At 41.1% G+C, this 23,377-nt stretch overlaps 1 protein-coding gene across 9 annotated transcripts in view; it reads left to right on the top strand.

The window, feature by feature from the left end:
* The window catches only part of map4l (microtubule associated protein 4 like), a 118,557-nt gene that overhangs the window by 72,163 nt on the left and 23,017 nt on the right, over window positions 1-23,377 (top strand). For 5 of the 9 annotated variants that reach the window (XM_025900509.1, XM_025900507.1, XM_025900514.1 and 2 more), the window contains 6 exons: window positions 12,748-13,109; window positions 16,294-16,491; window positions 17,321-17,429; window positions 18,575-18,643; window positions 19,136-19,195; window positions 19,833-20,089. In XM_025900509.1, the coding sequence (XP_025756294.1) occupies window positions 12,748-13,109; window positions 16,294-16,491; window positions 17,321-17,429; window positions 18,575-18,643; window positions 19,136-19,195; window positions 19,833-20,089 (1,055 nt within the window). Of the gene's footprint in view, window positions 1-353; window positions 2,358-12,747; window positions 13,110-16,293; window positions 16,492-17,320; window positions 17,430-18,574; window positions 18,644-19,135; window positions 19,196-19,832; window positions 20,090-23,377 lie in introns of those variants that run through there. The other 4 variants (XM_025900513.1, XM_025900510.1, XM_019348307.2 and 1 more) reach the window with 4 other exon arrangements.

The raw sequence follows: 23,377 nt of genomic DNA, 5'->3' as shown, positions 1-23,377 counted from the left end.
GCTGATACAACAAGGAGACAAGTCTCACCAGGATGATTACAGTCTTCAGCGTGTCTTTCGCCATGTATCAACATGTGAACACTGGCTATCATTTGGCAGACGAGTGACTGTGGCAACCATTGATCTGTTGCTTGCACGCATGTGTGCATGCATGTTCACCACATGTGTGTATGCAGTCTTTGTCTTCATGTGTGTATGCCTGTGCATGTTTGTCGCTAGGGGTTGGATACTGAAATCTCGCTCCAGCGAATGAGGGAATATTCCTGGCTGTCATGTGACTGTGTGATGTCAGTGAGAGAGAGAGAGGGGAAGAGAACAGAGATAAAGACATAGGGAGAGAGTGTGAGTGAGGGAGAGAGAGAGAGCAAGGTGCAATTTAGCCCCACAGCTGATCAGTGCAGTGCTCAGAGAGAAGCTGAGACGACTAGACTCACACACACACACACTTCTTTTGCCTCACCTATATGCACATGCACTGTGCACACACACACACACACACACACACACACACATGCACTTTGGGCACATCAACACACAAACTGGGAGGCATCACTTTAAAAAAGAAAGGATGCATTGCTTCCTCTGCTTTCTAAGCTCATGATACTTTGGATACCGAGGACAGATCTGCCTCCTGGACAAGAGTGAAACGATTCTTACTGGAGAGAGAAAAAAAACTCTGAAGAAGAAAAAATAAACTACACAAAAAAGGACACGCAATACCAGCAGAGAATCAGAGACAAGTGACAAAGCCAGAAAAAACCTGTCTGGCTCGCCCTGGCAGCAGCCTGGCATTATTAGTGGCAGCAGCGGGTTTGGACAACCATTCAGTGGGCATTATCAACAGCAGCAGCAGCAGCATCAACAACACAAACCTTCCAGCACTCTCTCTGGCGTCAGCGTCCCTGCGCTCCTGGCCTCCTCTCCGCTGTTTCCCTCCAGTCCAATCTTTATGCACCACAGTGACTGGTACTGCCAAGGCCAGATGGCACTGGGGGGGCAGGTTGCCACTGCAGCCCAGGCAGGGTCCAGAATAACTTTGATGGAAGATCAGGTGAAATTAGGGCAAGCCAGGATGGAGGGTACATCGTCCAGAGTGATGGCAGAGGCTCCAGGTGCCCAAACCTTCAACATGCCGGCACAGAAAATCGATGATGAGGAGTGCAAAGGGGGGAGATTGAGGGAGGGTGGACTTAGGGTGGGGGAGGCAGGAGGGTCATTAGGAAGTGCAGGACAAAGTCCCAACAGCCCCCTGTCCTCCCACTCCTCCCTATCCTCTTCATCACCCTCACCTTCTCTCTCACCTGGGACATCCATTCTGAATTCTGCCTTGGACCCTAAACCTATACCCAAGCCTGACATTGGCCAAAGTAATCTGCAAGCAAAAAATACAGGCAGCAAAGATGATTTGGCTGTCCAGAGCCAGGGCTCACTTTCTCCTGCAAAACAGACTTCTGGCCAAGGGGAGAGAAGCACAACAAGCCCTTCGTTCACTGGAAGCACCATCTTAAGTCTTGGAAGTCAAGACGATGAGAAGAAATCATCTGGGAACTTGCTCGGAAAGCACAGAGAAAATTTTCCTGCAAGTACAACTGGAAACCAAATCCTCAAGCCATATTTAGAAAAGCAAAGTGTTCATACACAACCTGGTGAGACTGCTCTTCCATCTGCTGACTTAACCCTGAGCAAATCTGGTCACACTGCTGCACAAACAACAGACCCACCTGCGGCCTCAGCCAACAAAACTACCACTAGTGTTGGACAGAGTGGATTGGAAAGAGAATACTTAAGCCATACTGAAAAGAGAACGTCAGGATCGTGGACATCAGAGGATATTAGTGTTGAAAAACAGCACGAGGTTGCAAGTCCCAGAATGTACCGGGATTTAAATCGCGCTGAGGATGGCAGAGCGGGATCGTGTCGGCCATTTAACAGAGAAACGAAAACAAACCATAGTAGTGATGCTCCACAGCGGGCTGCAGTGAGACGCGCAATGTCTGACTGTTCACATCTGTCTGTTCCCATGGTAATGGCAGGGACATACCCCACCAGTATGGGAGGCTCACCAGTGATGGCACCAAATGTGCTGAATTTTACCATGACAGGAACAGCATGCCCGACCAGGGCACCCTACCCACACGTGGCTGTCCGGCGCTCACTTACGGTCACGGACGGCACCGAGGCGGCTGCTGCAATGGCGACAATGATGGTTTCCCCGTTAATAACATCTCCTCTTTTGCCGTCTTCCCCACCCCCAAAGAGGCATCATGGAAGCTGCGAGAGCAATTTTCTAATTCCTGTCCCACCCCCTGTTGGAGCATCAGCTAACGTCTCTCAAGATAGTAAGCTAAACACAGCGGGTAAGACTTCTTGACTCCCTCTATGTGTGTAGTTGTAGTCACTGGAGGCCATGACTATGCATCAACCAATCAGCACACAGTCACATGTTTTGCTTGACTGAATAATATTTATGTTCTAAAAAAAAAATCAGTTTATACAATGTATACTTGTCTTGTTTCTCTACATTTTGCTGACATCTGGTAGCATGTAAAATGCTTCATCTGCCAGAAGGTGAACCTAATATGATCCAGAGCTGTTTCCCAAACACTATTAACCAATAAAAAAAGAATGCCATGTACAAACAGAAAAGTAGACACATGCAAAGCCAAAGACTGTCGCAGCCATCAAATGGCTCTGTCTTTAAAAAGTCCATCAAAAAGGCTTAAACCGTCAAACTGAACATTTTCAACATCTTTTTAGGTTTTTTTGAAATCACATGTCACAAGCGTAATGGTAGATCTCACTGTGAGACCTAGTGACACTGCATGCTCATTTTCTAATGACTTGGCTAACGAACGCAAGCAGTTAGCCAGTGAGCACATCCTGTTGTATTCTCATTTGTGACTCCTCTTAATGTTGACTTGAAACTAGTGACTAAACCCACAAAGTTATTAGAAAAAATTAAGTTTTCTAAGGCCACAGGCTTCTATACAAAAATTAAAGTTTTAGGCACTTCTGCATTGGCTTTATTTATTTCGATGCTGTGTACTTGTAGTCTTGAAAAACTGTGACAATGTAGTAGTAGTTACGCCCACTGCTTTCACAAAAATGTATATGCATTTGGTGAGATGGGCATTGCAAACTTGTAGGAGCAGCCCAAGGTAACTAAATTAATAGTATTACTTCAGCCCATAGCCACATTGTATATTGTGGGGCACCCACACTAACAAAAAAGAAAAACCATGAAGACTAAATGTGTAGAGGTTTTTGCCTTGCCAGGAGAGTTTATTATCTTCAATTAAATTTAAAATCTTCCTTAGGGGTTGCATGTCATTGGAGCATTAACATTATACACCTAAATTCGTAAGTAGCAGCAGATCTTTCTTTGCCCTTCCTGCCTCTGCACTTCAACTGACCACATATCATTACAGCACAATTGCATTTGGCTAAATTTAGCTGTCTGCTGTGGCTTCCTTTCAGACAATAAGCCAGAGTGAAAAGAGATGCATTTTAAATTTCAGTAAGAGGCTTTATTTCTTTATTAGGCTGCCATATCAGTTTCAGTTTTCACAGAAGCCAGTTTTTATCCACAGTGTATATCTAGTGTCATTCTAGTTTATGATAGCAGTTAATCAAGTTAATGAGCTGAGTTGAAAGCAGTGTATGGCAATTGCACATGTCAATATGTGGAGTATTTGAGTAATGAAGGTATGAGAGGGTCATCTTACATGGCCACTATATGCGACTTAAGTTTGGAATAAATGTATAGCTAAGCTGCATGGATAGTAAACACACTGAAAATAATGTGGACAGAGGCAATGACAATAACAAAGAATAAAGGAAATGACAGCAGACAAGATGAACCTGCTGTTTAACCAAGTTATAAGATTTCTTGTAAAGGGGCAGGAGGAATCACGGTGTTCTATTTGAAGTAGAGGTATGATCCATAACCAGGTCAGTGTTACAGTGAAAGCTGTCTGGCCAATAGACATTAGCAGGGGACTCATATTATAAAAAAAACATAAAAGTTTGAGTCTCTTTTAATTGACATCTTCTCCTAACAGGTGATGGAATAAGGCAAATCAGTCTGGGAAATAACATCACATCTTTATCGTGTTTCATCTTATCTGATGAGTGTCTAACATAGATCATGGTGCAGAATTCTTTTACGAGTGCCTAGAGATATTCAAAGGACATTTTCACAGGTTGAGACCGATGATAAAATGAAAGCATGTGAAGAGAACAGGCAGAGGATTATGGGAGAACTCTGTTATAGATAATTTGCTTTTTTATAGCCTTTTATCTATAACAACAAATTATCTATAACAGTGCTCTCCCATAATCTTCTAACCGTTCTCTTCACATGCTTTTGTTTCATCATCATTGCGGGGTGGCTGTAGCTCAGGAGGTAGAGCAGGTCATCTACTGATCAGAAGGTTGGTGGTTTGGTTCTTGGCTCACCCAGTGTGCATGCCCCAAATTGCTCTCTGAAGGATCCATCAGAGTGTGAATGTTAGGTAGAAAGTACTTAAAAAGCATAGAAGAAAGTGCTTGTGTGAATGTGGTGCTTTGAGTGCTCCGGCAGAGTAGAAAAGCGCTATAAAGAGTCAGTCCATTTAATGTTCCGAGATTAAGTAGAGAGGCCCAGCTCTGCTCACTTTTCGCACCATACCTTTATTTTAAGACTACTAGAGTAGCTTTGCATGATAAATAGTTCAAAATAATCTTCATTTATCTCAGTCAGGGCTTTAGTTTACTCGAAGGCTTCTTTTTGATTGGCTGCCCCTCGTGAAAGGTTTGATCAACCAGAGTTGTTTGCCTGCGATGACCTTTTGAGGATATTCGCTGTCACTGATGTCATACAGATCCAAGAGTAGGAACAACTGCCTGAAACATAGTGTTTAGTGCAGTCTAAAGCCTGATCCAGTTGCTCACAGGGATTACTTGTACTGACCTCATTATTTGAAACTGTGTCCATATTTAATGTGAGTATCAATCACTGGAAGTGTTTGTGTGACAAAACATAAAAGAATAGGCAGAATGGACCCAATCTGAGAATATTTAATATGTACCATTTGCTCTTATTGTAATGGCTTCTGCTGGTTTACTTTTAGAATAAACTGCATCCCTCTAACTGTTTAATCCATCCATTCAGTGTGTTGTTTTGTTTTGCAGCCTGCAGTTGACAGAAAAGCTGGAACATTGATTAGACATTGACACTGACTGTACTCATTCAAATATAGAGCGGCTATTTCTAGCATTTTGTGTGTGTGCATATTTGTTCATACACACAATATGTGTGTGTAGGTGAACAGCTTCCACTGACGTGAATCTTTGAGATTCTAAAGGCACACACCCACACAGACACACTCACAACAGACAGCATGTCTGCAACTTAAGGTGCTGTCTTCATTCAGCACAGAAGGGACTCACAGCTACACGTACCACATATGCACGACAAAGCACACAACTGTGAAGGGAGGGGGCAGACAAGTACAAGGATCAAATCTTGAGCTAACAGGACGCAGACTGAAAATAAGCAGATATTAAGAACAGTTAGGCTCAGCTAACGGCAGCTTTCATTTAAGACACGTCTTTAAGCTGATGGCATCAAAAGCTTCGTTATGAGCTTGGACTCTTAAATAAGACACAGCTTACAGCAGCTGCCTGTGGTTTTTAAAGCTCATTCAAAGGACTGTGACTGGTACTTATATAGGTGTTTTGTGCTCGAACTGAGCACTCAAAGCTCTTTTTGGACTCTGCTAAATTTGGTAGTACCAGTGGTTCCCGTTAATAACAGCAAACTAACGTTTAAAAGCAGCTGGTTCATCAGACATAACAACAGCTGGTTTATCTGTAGTCCAAATCAGATCATGGTTTCTGTTTTTTAACTGGAGGTCAGAACAAAACCAAATAAATCAGCAAAACAGTTTTTACATAAGATAAGTACTTCCTGGTTTGATTTGTTGTCAGAAAAGCTGGAAATGGCATCTTCTGGTCATGTTTTGTTAGTTTGACAGTTATAACCACAAATTTTACAAAGTCGCTTTTTGTAACAGTGAGGCTAAAACCAATGAAGCACGTTATACTTAAGTGCTTTTGCAGGGTTATGATGTGAACAGCATATATTTAACCCAAACCGTCATCTTTCATAAGCCTAAATAATTTGTATTGTGCTTCAATGTAGCCACAAAGCCAGTGAAAGGAGTGAAACAAAGCTCTGATTTATTCCACCTTCATTTACAATTTACAAAGTTTCATAAACACGATTTACTAAATTGTTGGTTTGCTACAATATCTGTTAACTGCAGCTCAATTAAGTATTAAATTTAATATCTAGTGTTATTCATTTTTCTTTAATTATTTTAAATTCAACATTAAATTTTATAATTAGTCCAACAGAAAAAACTGTAGTACTATATGAGGAAGTCAGGGGCAGTAAAGAAGTATGTGAGGGTGGTGGAGTAAGAGAGTGGTGAGGGGTCATGGTGGGGAGGGTATGACATTAGGTATCTACTTTGAGCCCATTCTTGTTGGACAGGTTGACAGATGAGGTCAGACAGGAGTCTCCGTGGACAATGATGTTTGTTGTTTGTAGTTTGTAGACTTCATTGTGATCTGTAGTGTGAGCAGGGAGCAGGAGGAAGAGAGCCTGGAGAGGTGGAGGTATGCACTGTAGAGGAGGGGAATGACAGTGAGTAGAATCTCTGTGTCTGTGTATGGCCATGTTCTGATTTACACAGCAGCAGCTATTTCTTTCTCTCTCTGTTTTACTTACAGACACCAGCATGTGCAGTTGGTTGCTAGCAGCTGTAGCATGGTATGATGGTATAATGGATGATCTGACTTGTTCATGTTGGATGAGTCATATTGCTGGTGTGGCAGGGTGCAGTGATGTGACTGTGAAAACTGAGCAATAAAACCACCAGTTTGTTAAATTAAATATAGTGGAAACCATAGAGCAGTCCTGATGTGTCTGCGGTCCATGTTGTTGAGTTTACTGAGTTTCACTGAATAACTAAAGAATAATTTTGATGGCATCCTTTATTCTCTGTATTTTACATTTTAGTCAGCAAATTGTATGCTGTGATCTACAAACACATATATCACCACAATGCAGTCCAGCTAACAAACACTAGCAATCTGAGATCCTAAAAGCAGATATAAAAATGGATAACACAAAGGTTTCTACATACATAGCATTGCTGAGACAGCACAGATCCTCTTTGCCACCATTTTCCACATAAAAGGCTCCTTTGGTTCACCTCCCACAAGAACACCTTTCTAGCACACTTAACACTTGCAGCATGTAGGTCAGATGACATATATATATACCACCTTTTTCACATTCACTAAGGAATAATTCAGGTAACCTGTAACTAGTAAACTCAGCTGAACAGCTGAAGGTAAACGTTCAATAGGCCTCAGTCACACAGGCATAGAGACTGGTCAGTGACCCTCGGGCAACCTCTGTTAACTAGAGAAATAAAAGACAAATGGCAATACCAATGACAGCAGACCAGATAAGCTTGCTGTTTAGCAAGATTACATACAGTCAAGATTACCTACAAAGAGAAGCTAGCAATGGCAATAATATATTTTTAAGAGAAGCTGGATCGAAAACAAGGCTGATCCTACTGTGAAGGCTGTCTGGCCAAAGGATATTTTCCTCCAAGGGGATTCAAATTTATTCTGGATGTAATTCATTTTCATTATTTCTAAGGTTAAGCCTCTTTTAATTGTCATCTCCTTCTCCAGTTTGAGATGCAATAAGGCAATTCAGTGAGGGGGACTGGCTTTTCTTCATCATTGGGTTTCATCTCATTTGATGAATGTCTAACAGATGTGATCTTGCACATTGGTTGATGAGTGTCCGGATGTATTTTTTCGTGTGAAGACTGGGGCTTCAATGGCGGTGCAGATCAACTTTTTCTGGGGAAATCTGTTTTGTCCATAGAAGCCCAGAGTCTATAGATGCGAAAAATGAGAACATTTTTATTTATTTCTTGCAACAATGCTTCAGGCACTAAATTTTATATCATTGGAAAGCCTGTTTGCTTCCCCTTTTTATGGGTTGAGAACCAGAGTTGAGTATTTGGGTCGCACCCATGAAAAACTGAATCTTGTCTGCCAGTGCCATTGGGTCGTTTACTGGATTGGACGATTGAAGTCTGAAGAAACAGGACGTATTGGCAACAATTTATTCATTTAACAATGGGGGCCTCGGTAGCACGTGAAAGAACATTATGCAGCCACAGCCTGGCACCTCCTCCTTGTGCTGGTCACCAGCTGTGTGACCAGCATTTGTTTTAAGTAAGCCAGTGTGGTTGCACATGCTATACCTCCCCATGACCATTTTCACTTACCCAGCTGCCTGCAACCTCCCATAACCACTTGCCACCTGGTTGTGGACTACACACTTTGATTACCAGGATATCACAAACCAGTCTCTAGGCTTGTATGAAGAAGGTTTTAAGAAGGTTATTTAAAGCCACAGAAAGCTTGTCGCTGAATCTTGTGCTTCGTACTGCTGAACTATCACTAATAAAGTTCTATTGTGGCTAAATGCAGGCACCACAGAAAAGGAATGTGTGGCATGAAAAGGACAGTATGTGTGCTTCTGCTCCATTGATTTTGATCTAATTGATCAAACTGGAACGTGTTAATGAAGTGTGCTGCCAACTCAGTTTTCTTTTGCACTGGCTGGATTTCACTGTCTGTGAGAAGTTTCTATAACACTCAGTGTTGATTTCTGCCTTTATTCAAAGAATTAAAAAGAGGCTGAGATATATTTTTTGGAATAAGAGACACATTTTATGAACCTTTGCTGTTCACTGCAGCTGAAGAGGTCAGGATGCCTCATTTCTGCTGTTATCAATATCTCCTTTTAGTTTGTTTGCTGCTGTATGAATGAAATGGATAATATTGATTTATTTTCACCAAAATCAGACCAGGCCAAAGCCCTGCAATAAATCTCGGCCATCAAGGCCATTAAAATTAATGAAACAAAGTAGGGCCACTTTAAGAAGCAGCTGCAGCAAGTTATGAGTTTGCATTAACATTAGCTTAACCTTCCAGGGCAGGAAGTGACTTCATTTACAGTTTGATAAGCCACCACAAAATAAATCACTGGGACAGATAACTAGTAAAAAAAGAGATGCAGCAGGATAAATAGGACAGTAGCAATGAATGCTGAACATACTGTGGCACCTTACCAGCACACGTGAGCCATTCATGTGGCAACTTTCCGTGCTCATTACTGCTTGTGCCTGATTTGATCTCTACTGCAGGCTAGTTTGCAGCTCCAGTTAAGAGCAGCATAAGAAAATGGATCTTTTTTCATGGCAGCTGTAGATGCTGCTTGATTGTTGGAGAAAGCACAGCAGCAGCAAGCTGCCATCGGTTGAAAGGAGGTAGAGCGGTTATCGCACAGTAAACAGGGGGCAAGAGGGGGGGAGGCATTAGGGTACAGCACAGCCAGGCCTGTCCAGTGTCACAGTTACGTAAGATGTGTCTTGATGGCAAACAAAAGGCCTCTGTCTTTTTCTGCTTCCAGCCCTCAGCCCCGCCGGCTGTGTCCTTAACCCCATCGACCTCATTAACTATTCCCCTCTGCTCTCCTCGTGTTTCCCCATTTACTTTCTTTCTTTCACTTTATTGTCCTTTTTCCTCTGTGGATCAGTTATTACCGCCAAAGGTGTTTCATAACCATGTCACACACTGAAAAACACTGCAATTTATGTAAACACGAGTATTATTATAGTGGCAGATGTTCATCTTTAACATGTTTAAAGTTTCAAATAATGTGGATATTTTACGTAGAAGTATCCCTGTAGGCCAAGCTTCAGGTGTTTTTTGTACTCTTTGTTCTTCATGATGTCATTCTGAGCCGGTATCCCACATACAGTCATGTCAGGTGCATAGTTCTGCCCACACAGAACCCCAACCCATCTGCTATTTGCTTACAAGGGGCAGCCAATCAGAAGAATGCTGGCTTATAGGGAGAAGGAAGTGAGCCAGAAAAAGACAGTTTGTGAACTAAGGTGCAGCCACGATAGTCTCGTGGCAAGAAAAAATGCCACATTTAATTTGAGGATTTTCACTCTTGGGAGAGGTGCTGAAGATAGTCTATTGATGAATGATTACAAAAATGTATTAGAAAAATACACTCAGTGATTGCTATGTCATCCTCAGAGATGTTAACCAGAAACAGAAAAACTGGGCCCATAACACAGCCCTCATTTCACCGTCGTTGGAGATCATATTTTTGGTCTCCATGTTCCCCCATAACTCAGATCACAGGGCGCAAGCTATTTTAGTATGTCCCAGATTATTAAGGACTCAGTTGGTGGTAGAGCTCTGCTGTTGTAGAATAATTTATTAAGCTCACCATCGAGACCTTTAAATTGAGACTAACAACCTATTAATTTCACTTGCTAATGCAGCTGTAAAACCTTCCTGCTGGAACCTCATTTTGTGTTTGTTTTAGTTTTATTCCCCAATCTGTTAGAGTACTCTGCACTTTGTAGTTATTAAGCATTTAATGATAGATGGTGTTTCTTAAAAGAAACGGTTTAGATATTTTGTAATGCTAAATATGTAGTGATATTTTGTATTTTTTATAAACAGTACAATACAAATAAAGACAAATAAAGTCTAATTATAGATGAATCATAAGAGAGACATATAAATCATCTAGTTCACAAAAAAGATGACAGATCGACTCTTAAAAAGGGTTCAGGGTTGGATAGGGTTTGACTCCTCTGACATGGATTATTGTGAGGATACAGCCTCACCATTGCAAACTCTTACATAAGGCAGTGCAATAAAATAGATGGCGCTGGCCTGTTTACCAACCAGACCCAGAATCATCTGCTGCCTCGACCTACATAAAACCTTCCATGTGGACATTCAAATCTATAAATAACAAAAGTGCAGTTGCAACCAGACATCATTTGATGTGATGGATTTTGTTGGTGAACACAGTCTTCAACATTAGCGCTGTGTCATCAGTTAGGTGCCACACTGGATTAAAGTTTGTGCTCAACCTTGCTCCTGTTTGTATGTTACTTTATATTCTTACATTTCACAGGACAGAATAATCTTTATCATTTCACAGACATGGTTTCTTCGTAGCCTCAGATGGCCTTCGCTTACACCGATATGACGAGGGCCGTTTAACAAATAATGAGCTTTTTCTGATAGTGCCAGAAAAAGCTCAGAGAAGATCTGGGACGGGTGGATAAGTCAGCAAATCTCTTACCAGCATTCAGCTTTCGTTTCTTTTACTCATTACTACATTTGTCTTTTATTTTATTTTATTAATTTTTTCCCTGAAAATAAAGCCTCTTGATAGTCATAGTCATTGTTTAAACCAGCAGTCCCCAACCCCAGGCCACGGACAGGTACCGGTCATTTGGTACTGGGCCCCTCGAGTGTGAAATTTATGGTTTTTTTCGTTAACTCAGTTTCCCTGGGTGTTTTCCCGTGTGTTATGAATAAATCTTCTTTTCTTTGGTACCAGTACTGGTTTTATTTTGTTGTATTTATCTGCAACACCTTAAAGGCCGGTCCGTGAAAATATTGTTGGGCATAAACCGGTCCGTAGAGCAAAAAAGGTTGGGAACCGCTGGTTTAAAACATACAGAATGTTTTAAATTATACCTGGATGATTGATTTGTGAAACTGATTTTTATTTAACCTTGTAGAAAGTAAAATGTTAAAACGGATTTATGGTTTCTGCTCAAATAACACTTATCCTAAATCAGAATAAGCATACTTTATTAATCCCTAAGGAAATTATGTTACAGTTGCTCCAGTATAAATATCAGTAACAGAAACAGACAAGACTATTTAACAATACAATATGTTACAGATTTAAGAAATTTAAGAAATAGCACAATATATACAAATCACTCAATAATAAATATCAAGGATTGACGGAGGTGATTATAAATAAATGTCAAGAATATTGACAGCAACATTACTGAGTGGAAAAGAGCGTGTGCAAAAAGGGTGTAACTATTGCAGTGTTTACAGTGTGTTAGATGGAGGAGTTGTACAGGGAGATGGCCACAGGCAGGAATGACTTCCTGTGTCGTTCAGTGGTGCTTTTTGGTAATCTCAGTCTCTCACTGAACGTGCTCCTGTGACTAGCCAGCCCGTCATGGAGTGGGTGGGATGTATTATCCAGCATTGTCTTTATCTTGGACAACATTCGCCTCTCTGACACCACCTTAAGGGAATCCAGCTCCATCCCCACAACATTACTGGCCTTGCGGATCAGTTTATTGAGTCTGTTGGCATCTGCGACCCTCAACCTGCTGCCGCAGCATGCAACAGCGTAGAGGGTACACTGGCCACAACGGACTCACAGAAAACCCTGAGCATTGTCCAACAGATGTTGAAGGACCTCAGCCGCCTCAGAAAATAGAGATGACTCTGGCATTTCCTGTAAAGTGCAGTGGTGTTTTGTTTTTTTTTTAAAGCTAGAGATATAGAGATTTTGAGAATATGAGCTAGACTGCACCTAATATGTACGTCCCCCTTTTGCTTACTGCAAAGCAGCTTTCAAAATCATGTTGTAAGTTGAACAGAATCTTGATATTTGATGACATTTATTCGAATTTTGTTACAATTTTGAATTTATATATGTGGGCTCTTTTGTCTCCAGTCACATCCCGTTACTCGTTATGCAACAGGGTTTGTTAAAATAGTCTGACGCTAATGACAGCATTTTTTCTTTCACAGTTAAATCTGACAACAAGGACAAGCAGGAGAAGACAGACATCGTGCCTGGGAAAATGGACAAGATTGACAACTTTGACAAGAAGGAAGAACAGCAGAAGGACTACGGCCCAGACAGGAACCAGAAGTCTGAGAAGATAATCAAAAACGAGGAGAAGCTAGAGAAGATGAACACGGAGAAAAACAACAAGGCCAATGAGAAGGCGGAAAAGGTGGACAAGCCAGAGAAGACCAACAAAGATGAGAAGAAGGAAGAGGAGAAGAAGCCAGCTGAGAAGAAGGAAGAGAAGGGAGGGAAAGGGACAGCCAAATCTCCCACAGGGAATGGTAGCAAGACCCTGCCGAGCCCTGACAGCAAGAGCAAGGTGGGTCACATACAGACACGTATAAAGAGAATAATTAGTGTCATCTACACACATTTCCAGCACGCAAACTGCACAGTCATCGTGGCAAAAGCAGTCACCAGATAATTACAAGTCTGACCTCCCACAGTTCCAACGAAAGCCTGTGAAGTGTCCTTGAGCAAGACACACAAGTGCTTACAAATGCTGCAGAAGATGATCACAGAAACATATTTCCTTTATCTCTTATGTGTGCTAGGGGAGGTGTGTGTGTCTGCCTAAAGTCTTGGTCACACCAGTATTTTACCTTCCGAGGCCCATGTCATCATAGGTGGTAACCCTAAGCTACCTTGGTATGAACAGCGTTTGATGTGCGCCAGTTAGAATAATTGTTTTATTTTCTGAATGACAGGACTACATTACACACACACGCGTGCACACACACACACACACAATTGCAACCATTCTGAGTTGCAATTTCACACACACACACATATATATATGTATATATATCTATGTGTGAAATTTCTTTGCCACTCAAAATGGTACTCAGTAGTATGCATGTCCCCCGCGTGCTTGTGTGCATGCTGCCAATGAGATGGTATCCTGGGGGATCTCCTCCCAGATCTGGACCAGAGCATCACTGTGCATCTAGACAGTCTGAGGTGTAACCTGGCGGAGTCGAAGGGACTGAAACCTAATGTCCCACAGGTGTTCTGTTGGATTCACGTCAGGCGAGCGTTGGGGTCAGTCATCCTTTATTCTCCAGGAACTGCTTGCATACTCTTACCACTTGAGGCCTGGCATTGTCATCCATCAGGAGGAACCCAGGACCCACTTCACCAGCAGTGGGTCCAAGGATTTCATCCAGATACTTAATTGCTGCCAGGGTGCTGTTTCCCAGCCTGTAAAGGTCTGTGCCTGTCTTCATGGATATGCCTTCCCAGAGCATCACTGACCCACCACCAAACTGAGGTTGAACAACATGTTGAAGAATATTACAGACAGCAATATCTCTCCCTTAGAGATAGGATGAGAAGTTCAGCCATCCGGGAGGGGCTCAGAGTAGAGCCGCTGCTCCTCAACATCGAAAGGAGCCAGTTGAGGTGGTTCGGGCATCTGACAAGGATCCCTCCTGGGCGAGGTGTTCTGGGTATGACCCACTGGGAGGAGACCCCGGGGCAGACCCAGGACACGCTGGAGAGATTATATCTCTCAGCTGGCCTTGGTTTTCCCCTGGACAAGCTGGAGGAGATGGCTGGGGAGAGAGGTCTGGGCTTCTCTGCTTAGGCTGCTACCCCTGCGACCCGGCCCCGGATATGCGGAAGAAGATGGATAGATGGATGGACAAACAGTAATACAGCCCACTAGAGGACGTCAGGCCCTTGAGCCATCCAGTGCATTTCAGATTGTTTGGTCAGCTAACATTCACACCTGTGGCCTCCTGGGGGTCATTTTGTAGTTCTGGCAGTGCTCGTCCTATTCCTCCTTAGACAAAGAATCAAATACCGGTTTTGATGATGGCTTAAGAACCAACCCTTTTCAGCTCTCCTAGAGTAACTGCCTGTTTCCTGGAATCTCCTCTATGCTCTTTAGACACAGTAAGCCTCTGGCACTGGCATGTATTGATGTCCCATTCTGGTGGAGTTGGATAATCTGTGCTACCTTGGTAGGGTCCAGTTATTGTCTCATACTAGTAATAGTTACACTGACCCTAGTAGTGACAAAAAAAATGTTCTTGACAAAAAATATCTTGACCTGTAAAACCATTTGTATTGCCTCAGGTTGTCTCTTTGTTTCCCCTCTATTGAACCTGTTTCATTAATCAGTTTTAGCTGCTTTACTGTTAATGAAACAGGTGTATACATACAGAACAGAATTAGGCTACGTTCACACTGCAGGCGAAAGCGCATCAAATCCGATTTTTTTGACCCTATGCGACCCATATCCGATCATGGTATGACAGTGTGAACGGCACAAATCCGATATTTTCAAATCCGATCTGGGTCACTTTCATATGTGGTACTGAATCCGATACATATCCGATGTTTTAGAAAGCGACTGCTGTTTGAACGGTCATGTCGCATTAAATCCGTCTTTTACGTCACTGACACAAGACAGATGCCAACTATCAGCGCCGGAGAAGCGCCCGAGAAGACATCGTGAACGCTTCCTGGCCATCCAGTGTAGATGTCAGTGAAACTGTTGGGAAGACAGCGTGAACATTTTATTTGTACTGTATAATCTGCAGATTCTGACCGAAATCTGCAACTATCCTTTGAAGCACCGCTCCTCTCTAAAACAGCAATAAGGATCATTTTTAGGTTATTTACATTATTATGTAAATAACAAAATAATTTAAAGCAAAAATTGGGAAACGTAAAGTCCAAAGTCTTTATATTAAGGGCCATCAGTCAAACAATGCTGTTTGGTCTGGGTCTAAACAGAGCGCGTTGTGTGACATCATCTTTTGCGCATGCGGGCCGCTTTGAGCGTTCACACTAGAGCGCGTTTGCTGTCGCATTTTATTTGTAGTGTGAACAAGCAGACAAAAAAATCGGATTTGATCAAAAAATCGGAATTGAGCATTAAGACCTGCAGTGTGAACGTAGCCTTATATACATAATAGACTATCACCTTTGGAGTAAATAAGTATAAATTTAGGAGTAAAGATAAAAACCCAAAGAACTTTAGTGACCAACTGGCAAATAAACTGCTTCCATACTGACATGTTCCCAGCAGGTAGCATTTAAGCTAACTGTTTACATTAAAGCCACGAGGCCAGAGAGTTTTCATACAACTTTCTACATCATAAGCTTACACAAATGAAACTCACTGTCCACTAACTGCATGCTAGCTGACGTGTTTGTGAATCTGTCCAGTGTCTGACATCGAATTTCCATATTACATGGAGCTGTGGGCTACTGCTCATTTTATCTCATTTGAGGCCTGTAATTTCATTATTTAGTAATCATGACCTTTCTAAGCTGGTTATAAATTGCTTAGTCAGTTCTATAATTTATGGCCTGTTTTATGATTATCTATGGTTGCTGGCTGGGCTGCTATATCACGCTGTCATTGCAGTCATTGCTGAGTTCACTGCAGCTTTTTCTTTTTCTATCTCTGTCTTTCTTTTTCTTCCTTACTTTTCTGCACCCTCCTCCTTTTTTTACTATTATTTTGGCTTCTTTAATTTCATAATCACCAGCCTAATGCAGGTTCCACCAAACCAGATTCTGCCAAATCACGCCCATCCACTCTCTCCACAAATGGCGAGGCCAACTCGGCCAAACGCCCCTCCCCCACCACTGCTTCAGCCAATAAAAAAAGCCCTGTACCCAAGGCAACTACACCTACTGCTGCCAAGCGGCCGCCAACAGCAACTAGCTCTGCTAAGGCTGCCAAGGTAAGTATAAGACACAAGGTTACATGTATTTCTTCAGTGCGAGCTATGTCTTTATTTGGTAAAGACTGGATGACTCTCAGTCTGCATTAATATCTAGATATGCCTGTCAGAGTTATAAAATAGGATCCTTACATGCCATTTCACATTTTAAAATATACATTTCACCCGTACATGAAAGATCGATGTAACCACCACTCCCCATTAGATTATGGCAGGGGTCTCCAACTCCAGTCCTCGAGAGCTACTGTCCTGCAGCTTTTAGATCCATCCTTGGTCCAACACACCTGAGTCAGATTAATGGCTTGTTACCAGGCCTTTGCCAAACTTGATGGCACACTGAAGAGGTAATTCAGCCTTCTGATTCAGCTGTGTTTGAGTAGGGATGCATCTAAAAGCTACAGGACAGTAGCTCTCGAGGACTGGAGTTGGAGATCCCTGGATTATGGACACTGAAATTAAACATACTGTATAATCCTGTGGTCATGCTATTAATAATGTCCTCTTGAGCTGGCCATGCTTGGATGACACAGGTCTTCCACTGATTTAGAGCGTTTTCATACAAATCTCTTGCCTACTATCATTTTAAAAGCCCTGATTGTTCCATGTGATTCCAGACATCAGCCACCATCTGTCGCAAATGTCCTTTTTAATCTCCCAATGTTAAAACCTTAGCCTCGTCTTTTCTCTTGTCACTTTCATTTTCTACTTGCATTTGGCTGCACTATAAATGCCTGGAAAACACTCCTTATGCACACAGCAGACATACACAAAGTCATACACATAAAATTCAGGAACACAGCTGTTTATCTCTTCTTTGGTTTTTCTTCAGACTCCAGAAAATGGAGAAAAACGTCCACCTGTGCCAAAGGCCACGCCCGCTCCCCGTACAACTGCCAGTAAGAATGGCTCCTCTGCAACTGCTGCAGGCAAGACTGCAGGTACGAGGATACAGTGTACAGTGAAATTTGTTTTGTCGCAGCAGAAAGTGGACAGTGCAAAATTATATAGCAAAAATGAGAGAACACTGGAATACAATAAGAATAATATACTGTACACAACTGTACAGAATAGAATAAAATAAAATACTATATACAATAGAATCTGCCGTTCCTGACAGTATCTCAACATATCCTCTGGAACAGGAAACTTCACTTGCTGCTCTAGCCTGAACAGTGACTTCCATTGCACACTGGCGCTGCTCCAGGCTGCATCAACAGGCTAACTGAATTGCTACCATATGTTAGACATTATCAGATTCAAGTGCTGGCTTTTGAAGAGCCCAACTGGTATTTTCGTCTGCACATGACAAACAGTATCTCACCTCTCAAAGCAAGGGAGATATGAGCTTTTTGTGTGTACCCTCACACAATATGATTCAGTCACCCAGTTCACAGCAATAGGTGTTATGTGCTGCAGGGTTATATTTCATTTTAGCTCCATTACTTTTCGAGACTTTTGCCCCAGTGTCAACAGTTACGTCCATGATGTTTCTGTCACATCACAGCAGTATTACATACTGTGGCTTTATCAAAAACTATACATACTGTTACTGGAAACTCATGTTATGCAGTTAACAAACTTCATGTCACCAGAAATTGTTGAGTTTCGATCTCATTTTGCCTTTAAGCAGTCAGCTCTGCAATATTTGTAGAAAAAGAAAGATGTATGGGCAGAACATATCAGTTAAATAATCACATCCTTGCGAATAAAACCTAAAAGTAGGTGTGATAAATTCAAACTACAATATATAGAAAAATATAATATATTGATAAACAATAGTGTGCACTCACAAAGCTTAATTAAACACAATATTAACAAAACATTTTGAGTTTTAGTCTTTGATTATTTGGTCAGTCTGTAAGTCAGCTGATTTGGTTGTTGGATCTGTATAATCATATCTATTCTAAATGTATTTTATTTTGCCTAAATATTGCATGTAAATATAAATATTTGAAATACTACAAAATAAACTAAAATGATCAAAACTAATCTGAAAAGTAACCAAAACCAAACGACACTAAAAAAAATATCGACTGTAAACAAAAAACAATAATAATAATAATAATGTTTTGCTCATTACAAGATGTGACAAGTTCATCCAAGTTTCCTTGTCTTTCGGAAATAACAAGTAAGAAAACAACTCTACAGCAAGGTAAGAATGGCAGAGCCGTGATTTAGCACTTCTAAATTTACCGTGTGTTAGTACAGTTAACAGTTTTCTGTAACATCAGCTAGACAAGAGGTGACAACAGCAGTGAATGTACATGTCTATTCTTCACTCTCTTTATAGCTTTGATTTGGTGTCCACAGACTTGAGAATAAACAAATACCTCATGAGATGCTGAATATTGAAGTCTCAGCTCAAGTTAGTCATTAACGTTGTCTGTCATATTATTGGATCATTACTATAATTTAATGTGAAAAGAAGTGTCCTATTCAACAGGGTGTTCATATATATATATATATCTTTATACCTCTTCTTTCTGGAGCATTAAAATAAGTACCCTAACCCCTCGCAACCTTAAGCCTTAATTTTGGAACGGCTAGAGGGGCGCCACCTGAGGCTGGAAATGCCTCATTATTTTTTAAGTATTGCTACCTAAAAATTATGGTGAAAAAACTGTTTTCTGTTTTCCACTTACAGCCAACAAGAACGACAAGACTGAGAACAAGACCAGTGAGGCCAAGAAACCCAAGACTACACGTAAGAAACATAAAATACTTAAAATGACAGGTTAATTTTGGGGGGGAATACACAAACTTACACAATACACACATTTTCATGCAGTTGTAAGTTAGTTTCACAGACATCCATGACTACAAAAACTCCTTGGGCATTTCCAGTACTTCTTCTACCAGTCAGGTCCCTGTATCCGCTTTAGGACCACTTTGAGGTATTTTACCAAAAGCAGGGACCAGTATGGTAACACAAAATTCTGGGCCCAAACATGGGAGAAGGTTACCACCAAAATTTCAGATGCAGCCCAAAAAGTTTGTCCCCCATGATTTTATTCAAACACTGGCAGAAGTGTCACAACACTGGTAGAACTGGGGTAATAGGGAGCAATAAGTATGTTAGATTAAATAATTAAGTTCCATATTTTATTGTATAAGCATTAAATGTAACAGAGAGAAAACCCCAACAATCAGACAAACCCCTGTGAGCAAGCACTTGGCGACAGTGGGAAGGAAAAACAGTGCATACTTTCATAAGAAGTAAATGACATAGTGGTAGACTTTTACATTTTCACAAATTTTACTATATTATACTAGAATATACATTATTGTACTATTATAGTGATATATAAATTATACTTATTATACTTTCTGTTTCTCTGTAGCCCGTCCTCGCCCAGCCTCAACCGCCGCTCCTGCTACCCCGGCTGCTTCCACCAATGGAGAATCCAGTGCCACTCACCGCCGTCGGGTCATCACCAAACCCCCTGTGCCCAAGCAGACTCCCCTGGATAAGAAACCAGCCGTTCCCCGTGCTCCCCGCACCCCCCGACCCATCAATGCCCCGACACCAGATCTAAAGAACGTCCGTTCCAAGATTGGTTCTATTGACAACATCAAGTACCAGCCTGGTGGAGGAAAGGTAAGACAAAGAGACAGCACAAGAGAGGACTATGAATAATTCAGGACAGTGATGTACCTGTCAAGATTCATGAGTGAGTGCTTTTCTTGTAACAGCGAATGATCTGGCGCTGGGTGGTTTGTACTTTAAATAGCGCATGTGTGTTATACAGCTTAATAACATGACTTACTTCCTTTACTCTGGGAGTATTTAGTTTAACCTCTGCGTATTTAGTAGTTAATTTACAGCTTTTCTTTTTAATTCCTGGTCATTCTGAAACAGATAACATTTTTTAAATAGATAAAAGTAGTGTTGAAAAATGTTGAATTCAAAGTATTCGACTAAGTGTTTTACCTTAAACTTAACTGTATAATAGGTCCTGGTACAAACTCTCAGAACAGTACTGCAAATCTTTCTAGAAGTAGAAGTAGATTTCCTGAAGCATTGTAAATGTGTTCCTGGATCCTCATAATTCTGTACAAACAATGTCTGTGCCTGGAGTGCAGAAACGATCAGATGACTGCATGCTCTGACTCTGCGGAATACACTGGATTCAGTTATATTTGCAGTGCCGTACAGCAGTGCTGTTAGCACGGTGCAGCTGTGGTTAGACCTACAGTAGAGAAGAACACTAGTAAGAGAGAAAAGCAATCCTCACATGAGCTACTGAGTGGATATAATTTGACACCATTTGAAATAACAATAACTCAGAAACATGTCACTTCTGCACTGTGGGCATTTTAAAGGGCGTGTACATGTTAACTGAGAAAATAGCAACTTTACAACTTTATATTCATTTTCCAGCTTCCATCTAACATCAATCTTTTAACCTATTCCTCTTTCCGAAATATTCACTTTTTAACAGCATCTTGCTGCAATGCAAATGTTCTTGACAGATGATGTTCTATCTCAGAATGACATACAGAACAGGAAGCATGCATGCTACCTGTATTCCACCACCCTGAAGTTGCCCAGCTTGTCATGACATGGTTCAGAGACATGACTGAGATGCATCCAGAGACGTTGTCCGTTTCCCTTCAATGTTATGTGACAGTGTGTCTAGAGGAAGGGGTGTGCCGTCGCTTTGAATCACAGGCATCATCCTCTCTCTGTCTGCCCTGCCATGTGAAATAATGTGTCAATCCACTCTATCCTCTATATCTTCTCTATTGTCCATCAGAGAGTGGTTTTGCCTCAGAACAATATAGTACTGAGAAAGTAGCCATTTTGGAAAATGTGCAGGGATTTTTTTCTTTCTTGTTGGGAGTTAATGAGAAGTTTGACGTCTCTCTCAGATGTTTTGAGCTTACTAAAGCTCGAGCTGGAAATCAATTGGATAAGCTTGGAAAACAGAAGCAGGGAAATGGCTAATATGTCTTTTTTTATTTTAAGCAGTGAATGTTTTCTGTTTATGCCTAGATAGTAGAAAACATGGACGTGGCTTCCAAATATGAAAAAAACAAAAAAAGCTAATGGGGAAGTGCCTCTCGCTGTGTACGTAAAGTGCTCTCTATCTGAAGGCCAGCGGACAGTGATTTGCTGTCTGTTTACAGGTTAATAGGCTTGTTCACTTGTTTTGGTTCATATTGAATAAAAAATTAAGTCAATTTTATAAAACTTGGTCATACCATGTTTCAAAATCGAGAATTATGTCTATTATAAAACCGCAAGCTAATTGGCTAATGACTTGTCATTAACAAATGAGTGTGTCGCACCGACAGCTCCTGGTGGCATCGTCTTTTGTTTTGCAGCCATGAAAATGGTTGATGTCACACTAGCTACGTCCGTCTTTTATACCGTCTGAGTTTATGCTAGGCTAACCTCATCATCTAATAGTTTTAGTGTTAGCTGAAGAGTAGCAAAATACAGTCAGGCAAATTTACGTACATGCACACACAATGAAATCAGAATAAAATATGTTTATTCTTGAGCTTCAGAGGTTCTGGTAGCGTTGAATGCTAACAACTAAGCTAATGGGTTCAAGCTTTATGTTGATCATTCAGATCATCAAGAACATCTACTTTGCAAAATGTTGAATTATATTTAAATGTTCTCACACAACTAACAGTTACATTCCTCATACACTTGTTGACATTTTGTCCACTTGTTTGTATGTTTTTGTGTTTGTCTAGATAATCAAAGTTAATTTGTATTCTTTTGCACTAGCTACATCGGTTTCATTTCCATGTGTCTGTAGTGACATTTTCTGAAATTGCAGATACAAAGTGTCTTTCTGTGCACCAAAATAGGTGCACAATGATTAAAAAATATTTATGTTAATATCTTCCTTTCACATCCATTTACATTCCATTACTTTCTTCTGCCTGGTCATACTGCAGTGTTTGGTTGGGGGTTGTATCCAGCATAGACGTCACCGCTACTCCGATTCAGGGGAACACAATCCATGCACCTTTTCAGCAACGCTTAACTTCCACAACCTGTAGCGTTTAGTCATGATTGTATGGCCAATTAAAGTTAGATTACTGTAGAAAAGGAGCTGTTGCTTTCTGTGCAAATAGTTGTGTGAAATTGGCCTGATCTTGTACTTTTCTGTGTGTAACAAAAGAGCAGTCGGAAGGGAAAATATTGCTATGAACTGTACTCTTTCAGGCATTGTGTTTCGCAGGAGCATCTTCCCTGCTTTTCAAAACACGCTTTTACTCTAGATAAGTTTCTTTACACAAACACATCGCCGCCCTGCATCATAATTACTGGCACTGACTCATTCAGTCTCCTGTGATACTAAATTGCTTTGTCTCTCATATATTTACATTTTCTATTCAGGAGGAGTTTATGGGGTTAATAGCCTTTCCCATCTCAGTATTTAGCAATAATATTAGTGCTGTTTATGTGAGCAGTGGTACACTCCTGAAATGTGACATTTGATTTGTTGTTTTCAGATTGTATAAATAATCCAACACTCTTTTCTATGATGGTATTTGATTAGCTTTTGTCACTAACAAAAGAAAAATGTTACTACATTTGTACTAATGTCATGTTTTAACAAGGCTCCATCTGTTCCAGTTTTCTACCATCTCAATGCACAATACTCCTGATCTTCATGCTAAATTGTCCCAAAAATTAATTCTAACATTTAACCGGTGCCACTACTATCAATTATATAATATTATTCATACACCCACACATTTGGTTATGTATTTGGTTCTCCGGCTTCTTTTTTAAGTAGCTCTAACATCCATTACACTCACACAATTGGTCCAGGCATTTGCATTCTTTTGATCACACCCATGTCCTCCACCTCGTTGTGGTGTAGCGTGTGGTTGGTTGGAGGTTGTATTGACCAGGGGG

The sequence above is a fragment of the Oreochromis niloticus genome, linkage group LG18, assembly GCF_001858045.2.
Source record: "Oreochromis niloticus isolate F11D_XX linkage group LG18, O_niloticus_UMD_NMBU, whole genome shotgun sequence".
NCBI classification, from domain to species: domain Eukaryota; kingdom Metazoa; phylum Chordata; class Actinopteri; order Cichliformes; family Cichlidae; genus Oreochromis; species Oreochromis niloticus.
This window is presented reverse-complemented; position numbering and strand designations above follow the sequence as displayed.